This window comes from Nyctibius grandis, chromosome 6, assembly GCF_013368605.1.
Source record: "Nyctibius grandis isolate bNycGra1 chromosome 6, bNycGra1.pri, whole genome shotgun sequence".
In the NCBI taxonomy this organism is placed as follows: Eukaryota; Metazoa; Chordata; class Aves; order Nyctibiiformes; family Nyctibiidae; genus Nyctibius; species Nyctibius grandis.
Genome location: NC_090663.1, coordinates 1,834,279 through 1,858,867, shown reverse-complemented (window position 1 = coordinate 1,858,867; position 24,589 = coordinate 1,834,279). Strand labels below are relative to the sequence as shown.

General features: G+C 44.6%; 1 protein-coding gene across 4 annotated transcripts in view; it reads right to left on the bottom strand.

Moving 5' to 3' along the window:
* The window catches only part of ALMS1 (ALMS1 centrosome and basal body associated protein), an 87,167-nt gene that overhangs the window by 27,229 nt on the left and 35,349 nt on the right, over positions 1 to 24,589 (bottom strand). For 3 of the 4 annotated variants that reach the window (XM_068403963.1, XM_068403964.1, XM_068403966.1), the window contains exons 6-10: positions 22,644 to 22,803; positions 15,754 to 17,970; positions 14,494 to 14,624; positions 1,878 to 3,633; positions 668 to 793 (exon numbers count right to left, since the gene is read on the bottom strand). In XM_068403963.1, the coding sequence (XP_068260064.1) occupies positions 668 to 793; positions 1,878 to 3,633; positions 14,494 to 14,624; positions 15,754 to 17,970; positions 22,644 to 22,803 (4,390 nt within the window). The remainder of the gene's footprint in view (positions 1 to 667; positions 794 to 1,877; positions 3,634 to 14,493; positions 14,625 to 15,753; positions 17,971 to 22,643; positions 22,804 to 24,589) is intronic. The other variant, XM_068403965.1, reaches the window with a different exon arrangement.

The following is a 24,589-nucleotide window of genomic DNA, read 5'->3' as shown; positions in this document are numbered from 1 at the left end:
GTTCTGAGCTTAACTGAGACAATCTAGGGAAGTGATCGTCCCTCTGTACTCGGCACTGGTGAGGCCGCACCTTGAATCCTGTGCCCAGTTCTGGACCCCGCACTTCAAGAAAGATGTTGAGGTGTTGGAGCGAGTCCAGAGGAGGGCGACCAAGCTGGGGAAGGGTCTGGAGGGTCTGACCTCTGAGGAACGGCTGAGGGAGCTGGGGGTGTTTAGCCTGGAGAAGAGGAGGCTCAGAGGTGACCTTAGTGCAGTCTACAACTACCTGAAGGGAGGTTGTAGTGAAGTGGGAGTCGGCCTCTTCTCCCAGGCAACCAGCGATAGGACAAGAGGACACAGCCTCAAGCTTCACCAGAGGAGGTTCAGGTTGGCCATTAGGAAGCATTTCTTCTCAGCAAGGGTCATTAGCCATTGGAAGGGGCTGCCCAGGGAGGTGGTGGAGTCACCATCTCTGGAGGTGTTTAAGAAAAGACTGGACATGGCACTTAGTGCCATGGTCTAGTTGACAGGGTGGTGTCAGGGCAATGGTTGGACTCGATGATCCCTGAGGTCTCTTCCAACCTCATTGATTCTGTGATTCTGTAATTCTGCATACGAAATAGATACATTTTGATCCATGAACTATGACCATAACTTTGCATTTGGAAGACCTAAGATAAATAAGTACCTGAGTGAGAGCTCTCAACACTGGTTTCTGACTCAACTGGAGAAATGTTGGATCTTGCCTTTAGATAGGGAACATAATACATCCCAGTGCTTCCAGTAGGTTTATAGGGCAGAAGTAAGGGCTGATCTGGGGGGACGGAAGGCAAAGCAGTTAAGAGAAGTCAACTGAAGACAAAAGCAACAGATCGGGACCCACGGAGACTGCGGAAGATGTTCACTGTGGTAAATCTGGAGAAATAGTACATACTTCAAGAAAATAAATTGCAATTATTATTTAATTAATACCGACCCAATGGTTAGAAGCTTGACTGTCACTTAACTAGAAAAAACAGCTTCCTTACCTATTCAATATTTAATTTGTGGTTAGGGTGACAAACACTGACTTAAAAATAACTCACATAGCTCCCAGTTGATCCATGTTTAATGAAATAAGTTTAAATGAGCATGGATATGTCTCTCAAGTCACTAAAAACAGTGTGCTGTCATAACAGAATTCCAGCAAATGTTTGGACCAGAACATTAGCTGACTTCTAACAGCAAAGAGAACAGGTGATCAGATAGAAGAAATATTTTTTGCACTCTAATATAACAAAAGAATCAGGTCTCTCAACTCATACTATTTTAAACACCTTCAGAACAGATATACAAAGCCTGGAGCCCAGGAAAAATCATGAAAACTACACAAGTCTACACATAACAGTAGCATAAAACACCACTGTGGGAAACCACTGCACAGCATCCACATTCCTCCATCAACAGATTTAAAAGCCCTCCACATTTTTCTATTTTATTCTGTGGAAAATAGCAATGTGCATGTTTTCCTCTTAGTTTTTGTACTACCTTGGCTAGAGAGTAAATCAGCAATCAGATATATCTCTTGATAAACTCTAGGCAGTGAACCAAATCAAATTATCTACAAACAAACATCAGAAAATTTTCTTGAACCAAACTTGTACCCAACAACTTCAGTTCCAGATAAACTTGAACTGAACTACAACTGTATTTATACAACTCCCTACCCACAAAACTGCAGAGCTCAAGTTTAAGGGTTGGTTTTTTTCCCACATGAGCAACTTTAAATATCAAAATTATCTCAGGAATGTTACTTCCACAAAAAAAGCTGGGTTTGTTTTTATTTTTAATACCTATAAATATCTCAAACTTGAATAGATTAAAATCTACATATACATATAAGACACTAATTTGCTCACCGCCCTGCCTTGGGAAAGAGGAAATCTTGTTAGGAGATGAAGCTGTATTGTTGGGAAGTTCATGCGCTTTCTGGAGACATGATTGGTGGACAGCATTTTCATGGCCTTGTGAATTAACATAAATTTCTGCTGAAAAGGTGGTTTTTTTAGGACTTTCTGTTGTTATCTGAGTGGCAGCATCAGAAGTACTCTTCCCAGCTTTTGCAGGAACTATAGAGTTGCAGATATTCTCCAGGCTACATCTCCCTGAACCCAGAGCAGTGACTTGTGGTCTCTCACTGCTTTGAGGTGGCAGCTCTTGCCCTGCTGTGCTTGTAACAGAGGAAAACACTAGGCAGGGATCTGCTGAAGACACTGGCATGGGTAAAGACGAAGATCTTTGGTCTTCTGGAATAAGGTCAGCAGCTGGTAACTTAGAAACAGCTTCTATTAAAGTTTCTGGAGTTTTTAAAGACACTGGTTGAGTACCAACTTGAGGTTTATCCCACGATCTCATCTCATTTTCAGTATTCAAGTCACTGTGCAGCTCTGAGTTATTACACGTTGAGGGAAGATTTATGTGGACACAAGACAGTACTTTCTTAGTTGGTGATGAGGGAGATACAGACGCGGCAGATAAAATCTCATCCGTAGATGAATGGTGAAACGTACCAATTTTCTCTCTCGCAACCTCTTTCTGCATGAGAGGTACTTCATCAGAAAGACTTTTCTTCTCTTCTTCCAACAACTTAATATGGCCCTTCAGCAAATCAGTCTGTACAGCTGGACCTGAACCTTCTAAGCTCTCATACAATTGGATGTGGCCAGGTGGGCTGCTTTTCCCCTGCTGGTAAGAGCTTATAGAATGGGCTTCATTAAATCTGTTCGTTTCTTGACTGTATCTTATATCGCAGTCAAGCCCCACGAGTCTGGCACTACGCCTGCCCAATTCAGTCACATCATGAGGCAGAACATCAGGTTTTTTTGCACTAAGGGTCTGTCTTTTACCATTACTTACAGAATCCTGATCTGACAAACAGTCTGTTTCTTGACAAGCTCCAACTCTGTCACTGTCAGCAGAGACATGATGAAACCTGTCTTTCTCAGCAGTAAAAGCAATCTCATTAGACACTGAGCCAGCAAGCACTGGACTTGAAGGAGGACAGGTCATAGATCTTCCCCAGTGGTGTTTGCCATGGCTCTGTTCCTCAGTGCTAGCAGAGTCAAACTCCAAAGGCATTATCCCATCAAGACCGTCTCTAGCAAGGCTGCTGCTGAGCACCGTGGAAGTCAATGGTAACTGCAAACGTTTTCGGGATGAAAAGGTGACAGAAGTAATTTGCTTAGCCAGTTCTTCAGAACACTTTTCCACAGAGAGTTGCTTCTGAGCTGGTAAATGGACTTCTGCTTGTGTATCGGAAGCAGCTGCAGACCTCACTGCATGTGTGTCCCATTCCTTCTGCAATGGTGGATGAAGTTCAACAGCAGCAGCAGAATGACTAGTTGCAACTGTCTCATGTTGGTTGCAGAGAGGTGTTTGAACAGTACCCAGAGATTTAACCTGCATATCCTTCAGCAGGCAACAATCAGAAACATCAGCACTATTTAATGGCACAACTTGTTGTAACCTTGACTCTAAAAGCTCCTTAGTCTTGACTGCTTGTGTTTGTCTGTCACTTTGAAATCTTTTGTCACTTGAAGCTTTGAAATGCTCTATGTTCTGTTCCCAATTACGGCTATATTCAGAAGCAGCTTCCAAACTGCATCCCCACGAATCCTGAAAAATACAGAAGAATTCACATGAGTGATGTGGATAACTCCCTGCCCGTGCCAAAAGCTGGATGGCAGAATTCAAAGATTAGTGCCATCAATAATCATTAGTCTGTCATTATGAATGAGCACACGCTTTCTCTGGAACTCATCTGTTCACAGAATCACAGAATCAACCAGGCTGGAAGAGCCCTCTGGGATCATGAAGTCCAACCATTGCCCTGACACCACCATTGCAAATAGACCAGGGCACTAAGTGCCATGTCCAGGCTTTTCTTAAACACATCCAGAGATGGTGACTCCACCACCTCCCTGGGCAGCCCCTTCCAATGGCTAATGACCCTTGCTGAAAAGAAATTCTTCCTAATGTCCAACCTGAACCTCCCCTGGCGAAGCTTGAGGCTGTTAATGGAACTAATTGAACTTTTGTCTTATTTTAAGTGCCAGCAAATTAGCTAACATGGTTTTGATCCTGTAACAAACAGCAGCAGTGACATCTATAATAGAACACTTTAGTTTGGTGAACTATCAACTTGAAACTCTGTTCAATAGGCGAAATTGTAAATACCTTTTCAACATCACTCCATTCACTGGAAAACAAGAATAAAAAACTTTCTTCCTTTCTATCAGTTCGCTTCATACTGGACATTTGTCATAAACCCAGTTCATTATGTACCAGGAAAAATGACTCTCTTGAATGAATATTCACTATCTAAATGCAAAGGGATTTAGAGAGATAAATCACAAAGCTATAGCGATGTGTAAGTGGCAATTTTTTTAATTAAAAAGATAGCCAATTAGCCACATAAAACATTTAGGCTGGAAGAGACCTTATGTGACATTTTAGGGCTTCAGGGATATTTCTCCATCTGACATTTTGCTACATCAAAACTATTCACTACATGAAACGGAACTTGATATAAAAGGTTCTCCCTTACACTTGAGTCGTTTGACTCCAGCATTTATGAAGCAGAACTAAAATAAAGGAACTCAGTTACACGGGAACAAGTGGGAAGAAAAGAAAACTGTTCTTTACAAAGCATAAGAAAATATTTAATCAGAAAAGCTTTAATTTTCCATAATTGATATTTCTCTTTTCCCCTAAACCAAGTATGCCAATTTCCCTCTTAGACAAGAACTGCAATAAATCTTTTTATTTTTATGGTCACCACCCACTGCTGACAATAACTTAAAAATGACTGAAAATAATCAGAACTTTTATTTGCTCTTTAAGGTCCATGATAACTTGTAAAAACTTTCCAGTTCTCGGGTGCAGGTAATTTTCATTCTCCCATCAAAACAGACATGTTCTGTTCAGAAAGCTGGTGACAATGCTGCAAAAAAAAGAAGGTTTTTGGAAAAAAAAAAGTGCAACAGACACTAATCCCCACCAAAACCAAGCAAGTTCACGGTCAGTTGTTTCTGCTCATAAAATCTTTTTAAAAATAAGTTACATTTACACCTTTGCCTGACCATGCACATTGTCTCACGTCAGTATCACTCCCCAGTATCAGAGACACTACATTTAGGATTCTGCTATTTGACTACAGGTATTCACGCACCTCTGGCATGTATTTTATACATGCTGTGTCTTAAACTACCTGCCTGTGGTCATTTAGGAAACTCAAACTAATAATTTACTTTAGTACTAACTTCTGTCCTGGTTTCTTTGCCTGATTTTACTAACCATTCCCATTTGCACCATGCTCTCCAGTCCTCATTGCTTCAACTTGTCCTGTACCTCAAGCCCCATTCCACCATCACAAAAAAAGCCCCAACAGCAACAACCAACAGCAATTTATCATACCAGGTAAATAAAATTTAAAGCAACGTATGCTGTAGTCCCTCAGCAGGATCAGACCAAAAAAAATCCACATACTCATCAGATGGTGTTGCTTTTCAGCTGCCTATTAATGAGGCAGATCACTGACACCGCAGTAAACTGGAAAATTCCCAGGGCTACAGCGCCTGCTCACTAAGGAACCCCCACCTTCTTTGGGCATCTCAAATGTGTGTCTAAATACTCGATGAAACTCTTCTTTCAACTCATTGCAAACAGTGGATACTAACAAGGCACATTCATTGACTGCAGAGATTTACCGACATCAACAAGACAGACAGAAAGCGTGATCCTCTCTCTCTGGCTCACCAGCCTCATTTCCCTACTTTCTGCAACTCCCCGTGCATGTGGAAGGATCAGGAGGCAGGGATGGACAAGACAGAATCCCAGAATCAATGAGGTTGGAAGAGCCCTCTGGGATCATCAAGTCCAACCATTGCCCTGACACCACCATCTCAACTAGACCATGGCACTAAGTGCCATGTCCAGTCTTGTCTTAAACCCCTCCAGAGATGGTGACTCCACCACCTCCCTGGGCAGCCCCTTCCAATGTCTAAGGCCTTTGCTTCCAAGACTTTTCTCATTACAGCAAAAGCTCCCAAATGCTGATAGTTGATCTTTGCACCAACTTACCTGACTGGTGGAAGGAGAAGGTAGTTTGGAAGAAAAGAAATGCAAATACCTCTAGATTAAAGATGACCCTACAAACAAGTGAGTAAAACATCACACCCCCAGATGCATGCAGAAAACCTGCTACTCTACGAGCACAGACAGAAAGCCTTGCAAGTACAACTGGGAAAACCTTAAGTTACCACTCACAGGAATTTATTAGTCTCAGTGTTGAACAAAAAAATGCAACAGATTTTGCCCTGAAGTAAACCAAGGCAACTACTCACCTGATCTGTTAACAGTGCACCTCCAACGAGGGGCAATAAAACAACTGAAACACCAACCTCTGGAAGTAGCTGTCTCCATCCTAGAGAAGTGAACATTTATCTACACACGGAGATTCCCCTCCCTTAGTTATGCACAAACTAAAACAGGTGTCGTACAGTTAGTCCCGTTCCTGACATGAAATACCACACCACACTTCACCCAACGTGCTAGAAAGCAGCTCCCTCTTACATTATTTCACCCCGACTCTTTCTGATGGGTCAAGTTGAGCGTCAGAGGCAGAATCATGGTTAGTGAACACTGGAAATGAACAAGACAAAAGACAAATAATCTCATCAGCATCCAAAACTTACATCCAAATCATTAGAACTCAGGTTAGTGGATGTGAAACTACAAGCCACCAGCCTTCTTTAGAGAGAATTTAAGTGTGGACGTCATTTTATTAATTTATCAGTATCTGCACTTCCTTAATTTAAGTGTCATTAAAAATTACAATACTTCCATTGAGGAGCAGAGAGCAAATCTGAGATAAATGTACTGCCATGGAGATGGTCCAGATAAGCTTGCCTAAAAAAACCAACCTAGACTATATTTATTTTTTCCTACTGACTGGAACAACTGTGGAAACAGCAGAGTATATTTTATTAACGAAGTGCAACACAGGTCCCTGGATGATTACATCCTCAGCAGCTAGCATTAAGGAATTTGGAAATAAAAATCAGTCAAAGACATTTTTGGTGTAAGTCACAAAGTATAAACAAGTATTCCGCAACAGATTTTCCATCCTTTCTACATCCCAGATGTCATTAGCAGGAAACTATTTCAGCAAGTTCTGGATTATTATTCCAAATCAGTACTTTTCTGTGGCCTCATCTATTCTAATCAAGTAAACTAGTTTATTTGGCTTCCTTTACTTCCTACAGCCAAGAGGGACAACAAGGGACTATAGAAGAACACAAGGACACAGAGCAGCCCTGGGCCAAAGTAGGGGTGCTCCTCACAGAATCAACCAGGTTGGAAGAGACCTCAGGAATCATCGAGTCCAACCATTGCCCTGACACCACCATCTCAACTAGACCATGGCACTAAGTGCCATGTCCAGTCTTTTCTTAAACACCTCCAGAGATGGTGACTCTACCACCTCCCTGGGCAGCCCCTTCCAATGGCTAATGACCCTTGCTGAGAAGAAATGCTTCCTAATGTCCAACCTGAACCTCCCCTGGTGAAGCCTGAGGCTGTGTCCTCTTGTCCTAGCGCTAGTTGCCTGGGAGAAGAGGCCGACTCCCACTTCACTACAACCTCCCTTCAGGTAGTTGTAGACTGCAATAAGGGAAATACCACACTACACTTCACACAACGTGAAGATCAGACGATCTCTTCCCTAAACCATGTACCAGTTCAATGGTCTGAAGTAATACCCAGCAACTCCTACTACTGAAAGCAAGCACAGAAGTTGCTATAAACTCATCTATCTTCCCAAGCCTTTCACATGTTTTATTGTGCTTGTTATGTGTCATCTTTCCAAAAAAGATCTGTACGGCATATGATCCACAAGAGACTGCAGTGCAAATTTATAGCTACAACTCGGTGAACTTCCTGAAGAAGTGAAAACGTACAAGGAGTGGAAAAATACAGCACAGAGTGGAAGAATACAGTGTGCAAAGGGAGAACACTCTTAGGTACGTCAAAAGACACCTATTTGATACTTATAAAAATACAGGTGGGGTAATAAGGTCCTCAATTTAGGAGGAAAATTCTTAGGTTTAATATGCTGAAACTGTAGTTACATCTAACAGCAATTCAAACCCCCTCAATCTCAACTGGGGGACCAAAACAAATGTACATGTACAAACAGCAAAAGAAGATGGTTAAATTTGAAAGACAATGCTCCTGGAACAGAAGACCACCCATCATTTTGGAAATTCTTCTTATCTGGAAAGACCCTAATGATTTCAGTGGAAGAGTAGTAACAGGGTTGATTTCTGGAGCCTAGGATTGACTTTTCATGTTTTTCCTAAAAATCCCAACAAACATCACGTTGTTCATGGCTCTGACTGAAGAGCATCACCCATCCTAGGGTTAAACTCCTCAAGCCTATCAAAAGAGTAAGTACTCTACCATCAACTTACCTGCTCAGGTAAAACACAGATCTCTACAGCTACATCAGCATGGCCACAGGTGTAGGAATTATTCATCAAACTTATCTAGAGGAATGTCTTGGCAACTCTCTGCCTCCCTTCACCACAAGCAAGTTTATAGGAGAGTGCCATCAGCTTAACATTAAGTTTCACAAGACCCATCTCTGGACAACCTGAAATGTCACATTTCTTAGGCCCCTTTATAAAACAGTTGCAGTTAATAAAACCTCAGCCTTTGTCTCCTTTTCCTCCTAAAGAAGCCCAGTACACTGAACTTTCTCTTTCCAGGAATGGCAAATTAAGACCTTTAGGAAGAGTCAGTTTCAAACGGAGTCAGTATGAAATTTAGAAAAAAAACCTCTATGTCAAAAGTTCCACGTTTGCCATCTATTCCCAAGCATTTCTGCCAAGTTTATTAGAAAAGCATAACAGTGAGTAAAGTATTTCTCTCCTTGTGTAATGGAAGGGCTGTAAAATCACCAGGAAGACACCACGAATCGAGGGTACAGAAAACAGAATCACAGAATCAATCAGGTTGGAAGAGCCCTCAGGGACCATCGAGTCCAACCATTGCCCTGACACCACCATGGCAACTAGACCAGGGCACTAAGTGCCATGTCCAGGCTTTTCTTAAACACCTCCAGAGATGGTGACTCCACCACCTCCCTGGGCAGCCCCTTCCAATGGCTAATGACCCTTGCTCAGAAGAAATGCTTCCTAATGGCCAACCTCAGCCTCCCCTGGCAAAGCTTGAGGCTGTGTCCTCTTGTCCTAGCGCTGGTTGCCTGGGAGAAGAGGCCGACTCCCACTTCACTACAACCTCCCTTCAGGTAGCTGTAGACTGCACTAAGGTCACCTCTGAGCCTCCTCTTCTCCAGGCTAAACAACCCCAGCTCCCTCAGCCATTCCTCGGAGGTCAGACCCTCCAGACCCTTCCCCAGCTTGGTCGCCCTCCTCTGCACTCGCTCTAACACCTCAACGTCTTTCTTGAAGTGCGGGGCCCACAACTGGACACAGGATTCAAGGTGCGGCCTCACCAGTGCCCAGTACAGAGGGACGATCACTTCCCTAGACCGGCTGGCTACACTGTTCCTAATAGAGGCCAGGATGCCATTGGCCTTCTTGGCCACCTGGGCACACTGCTGGCTCATGTTTAGCCGGCTGTCGATCAGCACCCCCAGGTCTCTTTCCGCCGGGCCGCTCTCTAACCACTCTTCCCCCAGCCTGTAGCGCTGCGTGGGGTTATTGTGGCCAAAGTGTAAGACCCGGCAGTTGTTCTTTATGCAGATTCAGTACACAAGATTTTTCAATTTTACAGAAGAGAAAGCAAAAAAAATACAATTCCCAGTTACACTCGTGAGCTTTGCTTGCTATTAGAGATACCTCTTCAAAATTAAATTTCATATTGAATGTTCCCTTTTTTGGGCCACCATTCAGCTGAGCACTTGAGTACATGTTTGGAGCCCATTTATGTGCATATGTCCCAATCACCTCCTTAGACACTCTGCTCAGCTAGAACTTGAGAAATCATTATGATGCTTCTTTTTTAGAGCGTCTGTTAACACATCACCAGTGACAAACAGCTATCAAACTATCTCAAAAGATGGAACGATCTTTAGAAGTAAAAGATCACTGAGAAGAACTCTCCCAAGCTGTCCTGCTCCTTCGCTGCATTTTCTTTTCTTTTTATAGACAAGCTTCACATGCTTCCTGCGAGAAACAATAAAATATCACAGTGGTACATGATATTTCTTGAGCTGTCACCCATAAAAACAAAAGGCAGAGTCTAAAGTTTCTGAAAAGAACACTTATCACAAGCCCGCATCATAAAAACGATGGTCTGATGAAAGAATTGTTTGCTGAGTGCTAGGAACAGTTTGTCTTTCTCGGTCTTTAAAGTTTAGTAGAAGGAAAATATCTTTTCATAATCTTTGTTCTGTTCTTTCTAAGTCAGTGCATTGCCAGCTTTGCTCTATAAATTCAACAGATATTTTACAGAACAGTTTCTATTAAATTTATAGTAGATTATTTTGTCAGCAATAAAACTGGCTGCAATTTTTTCAGTTAAATACTTTTCAACAATCTGTATTTTTCAGTGACATATTGTTTTGCTTGGAGGGAAAAACACGTTTATTTTATGTGTAACAAAAAAAACAGCCACCTTCACTCTGCAAATTCAAAACCATTTTCTATCTCACCTTAAAACTATTGTAAAGCAAAAACATTTTCAAGATCAAAGCAGAAAGTGTTGTGGTTGACCTAAAGCAATTTCTTGGAATCTTGGTTTACAAAACTACGATTAATTTTTTCTTACTCTAAATTGGGCAGTGTTCAAGGCCAGGTTGGATGGGGCTTGGAGCAACCTGGTCTAGTGGAAAGGTGTTCCTGCCTGTGGTAGGGTGGTTGGAGCTAGATGATCTTTAAGGTCCCTTCCAACCCAAACCATTCTGTGATTCATCATAGAATGTTAGGGGTTGGAAGGGAAGATGTTGAACAGCACTGGACCCAGCACTGATCCTTGGGGGACTCCGCTAGTTACAGGTCTCCAGTTGGACTTGGCACCATTGATTACCACTCTTTGGGCTCTATTGTGTAGCCAGTTCTTAATCCATTTCACTGTCTGTTCTTCTACCTCACACTTCCTGAGCTTGCTCATGAGGATGTCATGGGAAACTGTGTCAAACGCCTTGCTAAGGTCAAGGTAGACTACACCCACTGGTCTCCCTGCATCTACCCATTCAGTCACGACATCATAGAATGCTGTCAGGTTAGTCAAGCATGATTTCCCCTTGGTAAATCCATGCTGACTACTCCTGATAACCTTCTTCTCTTCCATGTGCTTAGAGATCACCTCCAGAATGAGCCGCTCCATCATTTCTCCAGGGATGGAGGTGAAGCTGACTGGTCTGTAGTTTCCTGGATCTTCCTTCTTGCCTTTTTTGAAGGCTGGAGTGACACTGGCTTTCCTCCAGTCCTCAGGCACCTCTCCTGTTTGCCACGATCTCGCGAAAATGATGGAGAGCGGTATGATGTTCTTCCTTTTGCTACTGATAGATTTGAAGAAGGCCTTTTTGTTCTCTTTTACTTCCTTTGCCAGTTTTAGTTCTAAGAGGGCTTTAGCCTTTCTTGTTGCCTTCCTACACGTCCTGACAACTTCCCTATAGTTCTCCCAAGTGACAAGACCCTTCTTCCACGAACTGTAAATTTCTTTCTTCCACGAGACTTCCTTCAGAAGCTCCTTGCTCATCCAAGCAGGTCTCACAGCACGTCTACCCGTTTTTTTACTCAAGGGAACGCACCTATCTTGGGCTTGGAGGAAGTGGTATTTAAAAATTGACCAACTTTCTTGGGCTCCTTTGCCCTCCAGAGTCTTACCCCATGGGATTCCTGCAAGTAGACCTTTGAAGAGTACAAAGATGCCCCTGCGGAAGTCCAGGGTTGTAAACCTACTTATTGCCCTACTTCTACCTTGTAAAATACTAAACTCCACTACGTCGTGATCACTGTCGTCAAGGCTGTTCCCAACCTTAATGTCCCAGAATCACAGAATCAATCAGGTTGGAAGATCCCTCTGGGATCGAGTCCAACCATTGCCCTGACACCACCCTGTCAACCAGACCATGGCACTAAGTGCCATGTCCAGGCTTTTCTTAAACACCTCCAGAGATGGTGACTCCACCACCTCCCTGGGCAGCCCCTTCCAATGGCTAATGACCCTTGCTGAGAAGAAATGCTTCCTAATGTCCAACCTGAACCTCCCCTGGTGAAGCTTGAGGCTGTGTCCTCTTGTCCTGTTGCTAGTTGCCTGGGAGAAGAGGTCGACTCCCACTTCACTACAAACTCCCTTCAGGTAGTTGTAGACCGCAACTAGTCCCCAACTAGTCCTTCTTTATTCGTTAATACAAGGTCCAGCAGCGCACCTCTTCTCGTTGGTTCCTCCACTCCCTGAATTAAGAAGTTATCATCGATGCACTGCAAGAGCCTTTTTGACTGAACATGTCTAGCTGTGTGGGCTTCCCAACAAATATCAGGGTGATTAAAGTCACCCATAAGTACCAAGGAGTGTGTTCTAGAGGCTACCTCCAGTTGTCTGTAGAAGGCCTCATCAACATCTTCTTCTTGGTTTGGTGGTCTATAGTAGACCCCCACAACAGTTTCACTCCCCTTTGCAAGTTGGGAAAAAAATAGCTTCAGGGCCTCTAGTTTTTGATGAGTAGATTGAAGCAAAAATGTATTTGGGGGGCTTTTTTTTCTTTTTTTAAGAATTGTCTGAATTTCTAAAACTAAATAAAATTGTGAAAATATTCTTTTTTTTCCAGGCTCCCCAGTCAAAGATTACCTCAATACATGAATAACTGAGAAGTTTGGTCTGATGTTTGTTGGAAGCCGACGTCTGTATTACCAACAGTGTTCATGTCCAAGAAACTATAAACACAAACACAGACAACTCTTAAAACACTATTTTTCATTCTTGCTGATGCAAGGCTTTTAACTAAAACAAACAAACCAACCCACCCCTACTGGTTTTCCTGGGAGGCAGGCAGTCTAGAGACAAAAAAAAAAAAGAAAATAAAAAAATAAGGAAGATATTGCTAAAGCTAAGGGCACTTGTCTGCAACCCTACATTAAGGATAGATTATGACTGTATTTTCAAATGCAAGTTTTCTACATTCTCCTCAGAGACTGCCCCAACCTTTAGCTCTGCCTAATTGTCCAGTCTCTCTCTCCCACCAGCTCAGGGTCCTCTGTCCTGCACACATGAATACATCATCCATCCACTACTCAGGTTATACAAGCATCTCGGCGTTTTTCCAGCCTGTTCTTTTAATCCAAGTACTCTCTCTGATTGTACAGTCAACTCCTTCCACAGACGGAGGAGTTTACAAGGCACAATCAGCACATGCATAAATACTTCGTGAAAAGCAGAACTCATTAAGCCAATTAAGCATCGTGAGCTGTGTGCACTTCCTCACCACAATAACACCAATTCTACCATCACATCATCACTGACCACATCTCTGTCCTTCACACCTTCCTTCACAGAGAATCAATCAGGTTGGAAGAGCCCTCTGGGATCATCGAGTCCAACCATTGCCCTGACACCACCATCTCAACTAGACCATGGCACTAAGTGCCATGTCCAGGCTTTTCTTAAACACATCCAGAGATGGTGACTCCACCACCTCCCTGGGCAGACCCTTCCAATGGCTAATGACCCTTGCTGAGAAGAAATGCTTCCTAATGTCTAACCTGAACCTCCCCTGGCAAAGCTTGAGGCTGTGTCCTCTTGTCCTATCGCTAGTTGCCCGGGAGAAGAAGCCGACTCCCACTCCACTACAACCTCCCTTCAGGTACTTGTCGAGTGCACTAAGGTCACGTCTGAGCCTCCTCTTCTCCAGGCTAAACACCCCCAGCTCCCTCAGACGTTCCTCGGAGGTCAGACCCTCCAGACCCTTCACCAGCTTGATCGCCCTCCTCTGGACTCGCTCCAACACCTCAACATCTTCCTTGCAGTGCGGGGCCCACAATTGGACACAGGATTCAAGGTGCGGCCTCACCAGTGCCGAGTACAGAGGGACGATCCCTTCCCCAGACCGGCTGGCTACACTATTCCTAATAGAGGCCAGGATGCCATTGGCCTTCTTGGCCACCTGGGCACACTGCTGGCTCATGTTTAGCCGGCTGTCGATCAGAACATCTTCAGTTGTGTGCCATCCCCCCACCCAAGATATCCAACTACTGCCTGGGGGAAAACAAAAAACCCCCAAAACCCACGCCAGTATGTGCCATGGCTGGTCCTAAAGCAAATGTAGGAACTGACTAAGCCGAAACAAGCATCCCCACTAAACAGAGCTCTCATTAGTTTCCATCCTCCTCTCCCTGTCTAGCCACCAATCTTCAAAAATATTGTAGGAATATAATTCATCAATTTAATACCACAAGCAAAACAGTAGCATTTATTCCCCACTTCAAAAATTTTCTCGTTTTTTTGTACCTTGGCTAGTGCAGATTTCTTGGCCCTCAGAAGCAGCTCTGCCTTTATTTCCTCTATTCTTTGTTGGTTCTCTTCATTCAAGTCTGACACAGATTCCTGAGATTGGCTGGCCAGCTTTAGCTTCATCCATGCTACACAAAGAACATAGAACAGGAAGCAGTTGCCTTTTTCTCACATCACATATGAGAACAGTTTTATAAATTAAAATGAAAACTTTGCTCTGCATTTCTAGCTCCTACGACTGAAGGAACAAAGACCACTATCAAGTACCAGATCTGACAGACTGACCAGGAATACAATTTAAAATGGGTCTTTCGAACATTTCTTTGGAAAGATGGAGCCAGGACCCACTGTCTGGTTCTGTCATCTTTAAAGTCAACACTCTTGACAGTCAACACTTGAGTCGGACTCAAGTCAACACTCTTTCACACAATCCCTTCCCAAATTCTTAACCTAGCCCAGGCCTAACAGCTACAGGGACAAAACACTTTCTTGTGTCAATGTCAGGCAAAAGAAGGCATTCAAACTGGAAGAGTCCAGTGCTATCCCATTCTATCATACCACATAAGATGACTAAAAAACATTGATTGTTTAAGACCTGTCCCATTAAAGCTTATTGTTAATTAATATAATATAAACACCTTTAAAATCAAGGGAACAGACACAGATCACAGAATCAGAGATCACAGAATCAACCAGGTTGGAAGAGACCTTTGGGATCATCGAGTCCAACCATTGCCCTGACACCACCATGGCAACTAGACCATGGCACTAAGGGCCATGTCCAGGCTTTTCTTAAACCCCTCCAGAGGTGGTGACTCTACCACCTCCCTGGGCAGCCCCTTCCAATGGCTAATGACCCTTGCTGAGAAGAAATGCTTCCTAATGGCCAACCTGAACCTCCCCTGGCAAAGCTTGAGGCTGTGTCCTCTTGTCCTAGCGCTAGTTGCCTGGGAGAAGAGGTCGACTCCCACTTCACTACAACCTCCCTTCAGGTAGTTGGAGAGTGCAATAAGGTCACCTCTGAGCCTCCTCTTCTCCAGGCTAAACACCCCCAGCTCCCTCAGCCGTTCCTCGGAGGTCAGACCCTCCAGACCCTTTACCAGCTTGGTCGCCCTCCTCTGGACTCGCTCCAACACCTCAAGAGGTCCTCTTACATCCATACCCTTTAATTTCAGTCATCCCTTAAACATACACCTAAATAAAGACTTGCCATTCTAACACAACACTTGATAAAACGCAACTGAGACATTTTATTACCTCGTGCTTTCCTCTCCTCTTCATCTGTGCTCTTCAGGATTTGTGTTGCATGTATCACAGGCAATCCATCTCTCAGGTGGTTTTTGACACGGGCAGCTAGTGAATCTCCACTGCTACTGCCATTGCTCCCTTGCGTGCCTCCTGCCTTGCTTCTGGCTGCCCTAGCTTTAGATAACATGCTCGGGAAGCCTCCTGCGACACCAGTGACACTGCCCAGAGGCTCTGAGGAAGAAGGATTCTCCAGAAAGTTTTTGACACGGGCAGCTAGCGAATCTCCACTGGTACTGTCATCGCTCTCCCGCATGCCTCCTGCTTTGCTTCCAGCTACACCATCTTTAGATAACGTGCTCTGGAAGCCTCCCGTGACATTGGTGACACTGCCCAGAGGCTCTGAGGAAGAAGGATTCTCCAGAAAGTTTTTGACACGGGCAGCTAGTGAATCTCCACTGGTACTGTCATCGCTCTCCCGCATACCTCCTGCTTTGCTTCCAGCTACAGCATCTTCAGATAACGTGCTCTGGAAGTCACCTGTGACACTGGTGACACTGCCTAGAGGCTCTGAGGAAGAAGGATTCTCCAGAAGGTTTTTGACACGGGCAGTTAGTGAATCTCCACTGCTACTGTCATCGCGCTCTCGCATGCCTCCTGCTTTGCTTCCAGCTACTCCATCTTTAGATAACGTGCTCTGGAAGTCACCTGTGACATTGGTGACACTGCCCAGAGGCTCTGAGGAAGGATTTCCCAGGAGGTTTTTGACACGGGCGGTTAGTGAATCTCCACTGCTGCTGTCATCGCGCTCTCGCATGCCTCCTGCTTTGCTTCCAACTACACCATCTTTAGATAACATGCTCTGGAAGCCTCCTGTGACATTGGTGACACTGCCCAGAGGCTCTGAGGAAAGATTTCCCAGTAGGTTTTTGACACGGGCGGTTAGTGAATCTCCACTGCTACTGTCATCGCGCTCTCGCATGCCTCCTGCTTTGCTTCCAGCTACTCCATCTTTAGATAACGTGCTCTGGAAGTCACCTGTGACATTGGTGACACTGCCCAGAGGCTCTGAGGAAGGATTTCCCAGGAGGTTTTTGACACGGGCAGTTAGTGAATCTCCACTGCTGCTGTCATCGCGCTCTCGCATGCCTCCTGCTTTGCTTCCAGCTACACCATCTTTAGACCATGTGCTCTGGAAGCCTCCTGTGACATTGGTGACAGTGCCTAGAGGCTCTGAGGAAGAAAGATTCCCCAGCTCTGAAGTTCTTCCAGTGCTGATTTCACTAATTCCATTGCTTTGTGCAAGACCTACAAACCCAGGCTGATTTCTGTCTGTAGTTACACTACTACAGCCTTCTGGCTCAGACCTTCCTATAGATTTTCCTGCTCTAAACTCTTTGGTCGTTTCCTTCATCATCTCTTCACTATTGCACAAATTGATATCAAAAGAATTTTCCCATCTTGAATTGCCCATGTTATAATTCAGAGGCTTTACTACTAACTCCTCTTCTTGCATACTTCTTTGGGTCGTAGTCTCATCCCATGACAGTATCTTCTGAAACTGAGGGACACTGTCTTTCACTAGCCTGGAAGCTTCAGGGTCATCCTCCTTTCTAATCAGCACTGGAGAAGCCTCATCAGTTTCTCTAGAAGAGGCAGTGGAAAAGATAGGATCACACCACCTGCCAGCTCTATCTTCTGCCAAAGGCTTAGATATTTCTTGCAATGCACCAGATCCAATCAAAGAATCACTTTCTTGACCCTTATTTCTTTTATGACCTACACTTGAAGTTGGTGATCCTCTGTCAACTTCCATTTCAACTCCAGCCAAAGAACCGGCAGTCCTTCTCCGTGGGCTGCTGTTCACATCTTTTGATTCATTTCTAGCTAGCTGAACACTTTTTGCGAGAAGCCTGGGACTCTCTCTGTCAGAATGGCAGTCAGGTGAAACAGTCTGCAGCTGCGGGGTTGGTTCAGCCAGTTTGGAGACAGCTGAACACTCTGCCTCCCGTTGTCTGGAAAGCCGAGCAGTCATCTCCAGTTGGTGGCACGACATACTGCACTGACTCACTGGTTTGTCTCCAGAAGATCTTGAGAAGCGGGGAGAGAGTTCACGGGGTGACAGAATATCAGAGCCAACTTCTGACTTCATTGGTATAGACACACCAAGAGTGGAAGTGCCGGAGTTAAAACTTGTTTGCGTAATTTCAACTGCTGACAGCGATTTACCTGCAAAGAAGCAGAAGACTCATTAAGTTTGGGGCTCCAGAAAACAGCTGCATCAGTAAAGACTACTTTTTCTTCTACTACAGGGCTTGCAAAGGGAGGGAAGAATTACAGAATCACAGAATCAATCAGGTTGGAAGAGACCTCTGGGATCATCAAGTCCAACCATTGCCCTGACACCACCATGGCAACTAGACCATGGCACTAAGGGCCATGTCCAGTCTTTTCTTAAACCCCTCCAGAGATGGTGACTCCACCACCTCCCTGGCCAGCCCCTTCCAATGGCTAATGACCCTTGCTGAGAAGAAATGCTTCCTAATGTCCAACCTGAACCTCCCCTGGCGAAGCTTGAGGCTGTGTCCTCTTGTCCTATCGCTAGTTGCCTGGGAGAAGAGGCCGACTCCCACTTCACTACAACCTCCCTTCAGGTAGTTGCAGACTGCAATAATAATTCAAACATTGGAAAACATTTAGGAAACTGTTTTTAGAATGAGACTTGAACTAAGACTTCCATGAGAATTGTCTACTGAAAGAAATCTCTTAGATCATTGTGGATAAATATATAACATCAAAGAAAGTACAGAACTTGACTTAAATAACTTGCTTCTAAATAAATGCTTAAACTAGATTTTAAATAGATGTTCTTAGATAAATGACATAGTGGTACTTGAATGTCCAAATGAACACTTGGATTATAAAAGTATCCCTGCAAGAAGCAGGAGGGCTGGGGGGGGCAGTATTTCCAAAATATCCTTTTGGAAAAAGGCAAAGGACACACTGTGGAGAAGATTGTTTCCCTCTACTGGTTAGAAAGGTCCCAAAGCAGACGAGATGCACTTTTAGCATTCAGATATGTAACACCTAATTGCATTTAAAAACAAAGCCAAAAACTGAAGTGTAAATGCTGTTCTTAAACCCATGCTGGCAGGTACACACGACAGTGAAGAGCCAGGTCCCAAGTACGCCTGCCAACAGCGATTTTACTTGTTTCAAATGCAGTTTTGTTTCATGGCCCAACCACTGATATTTTCAAGTACATTAAGTAGCCCAGAGCCCAGCTGAACTCCACCACCATGGTGAGGCCGCACCTTGAGTACCGTGTTCAGTTCTGGGCCCCGCACTTCAAGAAAGATGTTGAGGTGTTGGAGCGAGTGCAGAGGAGGGCGACCAAGCTGGGGAAGGGTCTGGAGGGTCTGACCTATGAGGAACGGCTGAGGGAGCTGGGGGTGTTTAGCCTGGAGAAGAGGAGGCTCAGAGGTGACCTTATTGCAGTCTACAACTACCTGAAGGGAGGCTGGAGTGAAGTGGGAGTTGGCCTCTTCTCCCGGGCAACTAGTGATAGGACAAGAGGACACAGTCTCAAGCTTTGCCAGGGGAGGTTCAGGTTGGACATTAGGAAGCATTTCTTTACAGAAGGGGTTATTAGACATTGGAATGGGCTGCCCAGGGAGGTGGTGGAGTCACCATCTCTGGAGGAGTTTAAGAAAAGACTGGACATGGCACTTAGTGCCATGGTCTAGTTGACAGGGTGGTGTCAGGGCAACGGTTGGACTCGATGATCCCTGAGGTCTCTTCCAACCTGGTTGATTCTGTGATTCTGTGAACAGTATCTCTATCGAGGACAACTCTGCCCCTGTACCTATTGCCAAGTTGTTTCAGTTACCAAGTCTCCCACAATGCTTAAAGAAGGAAAAAATAATAAAAGAAAATAAGCAAATCCAACAGGCATGAGAGATGTATTTAATAACTTCTGGTTAGAAAAACAGGTCAGTGCAGGATTCTTGAAGTCACAGATATTCAAAGGGTTGGACAGGTGCTTGTTGTGAAGAACCTCCAGATCTGCTCTTCCCCACTGGGTACAAGATGCAAATGTCAACAGAATATGTAAGGAAAATACACATGTGAAGCAGCTGCAATGCACACTTTCATGTTTTAATGACATACTACATGGGCATGCCACTGAAGAACATTTTAACCCTAACTGAGCACACTCTGTTCCTCATATAGAAATGACTCAACACTTGCTAAGGTCATATCATTTTTTTTTATGCTGAGCTGGATGGATTTATGAACTGATCTGGTCAGTTATAAAATGCGTATGACTTTTTGTCACACTGAGCACATCGAGAAGTCTCAGAAATAAAGAGAAACCAAGACTTAGTTCTCTCACCAGAAGAAGAAGTCTGGTAACATTTCTTTAACCATAGAATGTGAGGGGTTGGAAGGGACCTCTGGAGATCATCGAGTCCAACCCCCCTGCCAGAGCAGGACCAATCTAGGGCAGGTTACACAGGAACGCATCCAGACGGGGCTTGAAAGTCTCCAGAGAAGGAGACTCCACAACCTCTCTGGGAAGCCAGTCCCAGTGCTCTGTAACTCTTACAGTAAAGAAGTTCTTCCTCATGTTGAGGTTGAACTTCCTGTGCTCCAGCTTGCATCCATTGCCCCTTGGCCTATCACAGGGCACAAGTGACAAGAGGTTGCCCCTTTCCTCTTGACACCCAGCCCTCAGCTATTTATACACATTAATCACATCCCCTCTCAGTCTTCTCTTCTCCAGACTAAAAAGCCCCAGGTCTCTCAACCTTTCCTCATAAGGAACATGTTCCAGTCCCTTTATCATCCTCGTAGCCCTCCGTTGGACACTCTCCAGTAGATCTCTGTCCCTCTTGAACTGGGGAGCCCAGAACTCAACGCAATACTCAGGTGAGGTCTCACCGGGGTAGAGTAGAGGGGGAGGAGGACTTCCCTCGATCTGCTGGACACACTCTTAATGCACCCCAGGATACCACTGGCCTTCTTGGCCACAAGGGCACATTGCTGTCCCATGGATAACTTGTGGTCCACCAGGACTCCAAGGTCATCTTAATCTTCAGATACAAAACATTTCATAGAATCACAGAGTACCAGGTTGGAAGGAACCTCAAGGATCATCTGGTCAAACCTTTCTTGGCAAAAACACGGTCTAGAAAAGATGGCCCAGTACCCTGTCCAGCCAAACCTTGTGTCCAGTGTTGGGGAATCCCCCACTTCCCTGGGGAGATTATTCCAACGGCTGATTGTTTCCATTGTGAAAAATTGTCCTCTTGTGTCCAATTAGAATTTCCCCAGGAGTAACTTGTACCCATTACCCCTCGTCTTTTCCACGTGACTCCTTGTAAAAAGGGAGTCTCCATCTCCTTTGTAGCCACCCTTTAAATACTGGAACATGGTGCTAAGGTCTCCCCTCAGCCTTCTTTTCTCATGGCTGAACAAACCCAGCTCTCTCAGCCTTTCCTCATACTGCAGGCCCCCTCATCCTTTGATCACCTCTGTGGCCCTTCTCTGGACCCTCTCCAGCCTGTCCACATCTTTTTTGTATAGGAGGGACCAGAACTGAACACAGTATTCCAGGTAAGAAGCACTAAGTAGAATGGGATAATGACTTCTTTATCTCTGCTGGTGATGCCCTTGTTGATGCAACCCAGCGTGCTGTTGGCTTGCTTTGCAGGTGCAGCACACTGCTCACTCATAGTGAGCCTGCTGTCCAGCAGGACCCCCAGGTCCCTTCCCACAGAGCTGCTCCCCAGCTGAGTAGATCCCAGCCAGTGCTGCACAGACTCTGCCTCCTTAAGAACTCTTATAAAAAGAGAAATAAAGAAAAAAAAATATAAAATGCCACTGCACCAGCTAGAAGATGCCACATAGCCATGACTCCTTAGTGAGATGGCATGTTTTCAAACACTGAATCACAGAATCAACCAGATTGGAAAAGACCTCTGGGATCATGAAGTCCAACCATTGCCCTGACACCACCATGGCAACTAGACCATGGCACCAAGTGCCATGTCCAGTCTCTTCTTAAACACCTCCACAGATGGTGACTCCACCACCTCCCTGGGCAGCCCCTTCCAATGGCTAATGACCCTTGCTGAGAAGAAATGTTTCCTAATGTCCAACCTGAACCTCCCTTGGCGAAGCTTGAGGCTGTGTCCTCTTGTCCTGTCGCTAGTTGCCTGGGAGAAGAGGCCGATTCCCACTCCACTACAACCTCCCTTCAGGTAGTTGTAGACTGCAATAAGGTCACCTCTGAGCCTCCTCTTCTCCAGGCCAAACACCCCCAGCTCCCTCAGCCGTTCCTCATAGGTCAGACCCTCCAGACCCTTCACCAGCTTGGCTGCCCCCCTCTGGACTCGCTCCAACACCTCAACATCCCTCTTGAAGTGCGGGGCCCAGAACTGGACACAGCATTCAAAGTGCGGCCCCACCAGTGCCGAGTACACATACCCTAACACAACAGATTGCACATATCGGATGAGGCAGAAGAAAATGTAATCCTAAAAAATAACACATGTGTGTAGCAGACATGTTAGAGCACGTACAGTGTAGTAAAGTAAAAGTGGCTGTTTAGTAGCCTTGTGGATATTAGAGCATTTGATGTGCAGGAGATATATTATGCACAAATCTACGTATGATAATCACTGACCACTAAATTACATATAAATAACATTTTAATGCTTACTTTTCCAATGCCAAATATCTCACATTTGAGATGGGAGAAGATCAACTCATGAATAAAACAGAGCATCACACGAAAAGAAACAATTCACACTACCAGGTCACGCAACCTCACAGGTGAGCCTGAAGTTCTGTGCTCTCTAAGGCTTGCACAACACAAGGTCCTCTCTTCCCCATACCTTGCGGCTGCGGAGCAGCCCTCGTCAGCGTGTCAGTCGAGTCCTTCAGCGTTCTAAGCTCTGAAGGGGAAAATTCAACTTCCCTGATCGGTCCTCGGGGTACAAACGGCGTCAGTATAGTTTCAGGTGACTGATCAATGCCAAGGTTGCGAAGATATATCTGGCAAAAGAAGAAATAAGTAACACTTATGGCACTCTTACAGAATGTCAAGGGATGCTGAAGTTGCACATTTTCCACATCATCTTAAACACAAACAACTTGCTTTGAAACACCTTGAGCCTAAGTCTTGTTCAACTCGCCCTAACAGTTCACCCTAAACACTAAAGCGGTCACATATGAGACAACATTTCAAGCTTATTCTATCCTTTGGACCATGAGTGACCATAGTATGACTAGGCCTACGTGGTGGACACCTCCCAAGCCACGTGCAGCCCAGCAGAACAACTGACGTATCCTGCAAACTCTTCCTCATTAATTTATGTTTGGCAGCAATTCAGAAGACGTTGGACGAGCTGTTCTGGTGGTGATAGCTTGTGCTCACCAATAGTTTTTTTCCCGACCTTTCCTTCACCACGTGTCAACGATGGCAACTGGCAGTAGCCTGCCACCACCAAACCAGTGCCCAGCCCCTTTCCACAGGATCCAGAAACGATGGAACAGGTCAGCAAAGAAGAGGCCAAAGATCTTGTGACAACAGCCAACTGCTTATAGTCTTTTTTACTCAAAGGCATGCTGTGTCCACTGCATGAGCAAGAAGTCTGATGCTTCAGAGGAGATTGGTAAACTTCAGCCTCACCTGATAAAATTATATTTGCCAGCTGGAAGGAGAGCACAAAGGTTTGGTTTACAAACCTTTTTCCTCCCCAAATGATTGCTGCACAGAAAACATTATCAGACTTTGTAATTCATCTAGGCAGCAGGGAAGTTCCTCACTCTTAAGGACAAGTTCATTATGGGCTAGTCTTCAAGGCAAATAGTTGGGAATCCTTTTGTCAGAGCTGGTTAAAAAACATCATGAAATCGCTTTTGTGACATTGCTGTAGGAAATAAACTTGTACTGGCCAAGGGGGAGAATCACCTTCTGCTGCTGACAGTTTTATGAAGAAATATACAACTTCCCATCTACTCTGGCTTAGTGTGCAATGAACGAATTTCAGCAGCACCTCAAAAACTCCCTGGCTGTGAAACCATTTCTGGATACAACCTACTGCACTGGTTTCAGTCCACAAAACGTAGGATACTCAAGCGTACAAATTCTGTGTACAACAAAGACCTAGTTTTACTAGCTCAGCTAAAGCAATAACCCCTTCTTAGTAAAGACGGGATAAAATACATGTCTTCTTCCTTTTTCCGTAACAAATACACACAAGCACTCTTTCTGTACCACATATATATATAAAAATTGCTATCCAAGTCTTCATTAACATCAAAGCAGTTAGAGAAGCCAAATGAAAATCATACTCAAAACCTAAAACTCTGTGATATAATAGTGAACAACGTTACAAGGATGAGACCAACTCTGTGCAACATCCAGGAGATTGTCAGTTCAGACACACACAGCACCATTCCCTCTATTAATGGATTTTGAAAGCTGGAGGAGTCTCACAGAGGTAAGAGCCTACCAAAGGCCATCTAGGATCTCCTGAGAAAGTAATTTCTTCCCTTTTAACAGAGCATTTAAGTTTACATACAGACATCATGTGCCAGAAAAAAAAAAAATAAAATTTGCCTTGACTTAATCACCTGTAAGGGCAAGTTAATTTCAACTCATCAATACTATGTCCTACACTAGCCAACAAAATCACAGAATCACAGAATCAAGCAGGTTGGAAGAGACCTCTGGGATCATCGAGTCCAACCATTGCCCTGACACCACCATGGCAACTAGACCAGGGCACTAAGTGCCATGTCCAGCCTTTTCTTAAACACCTCCAGAGATGGTGAC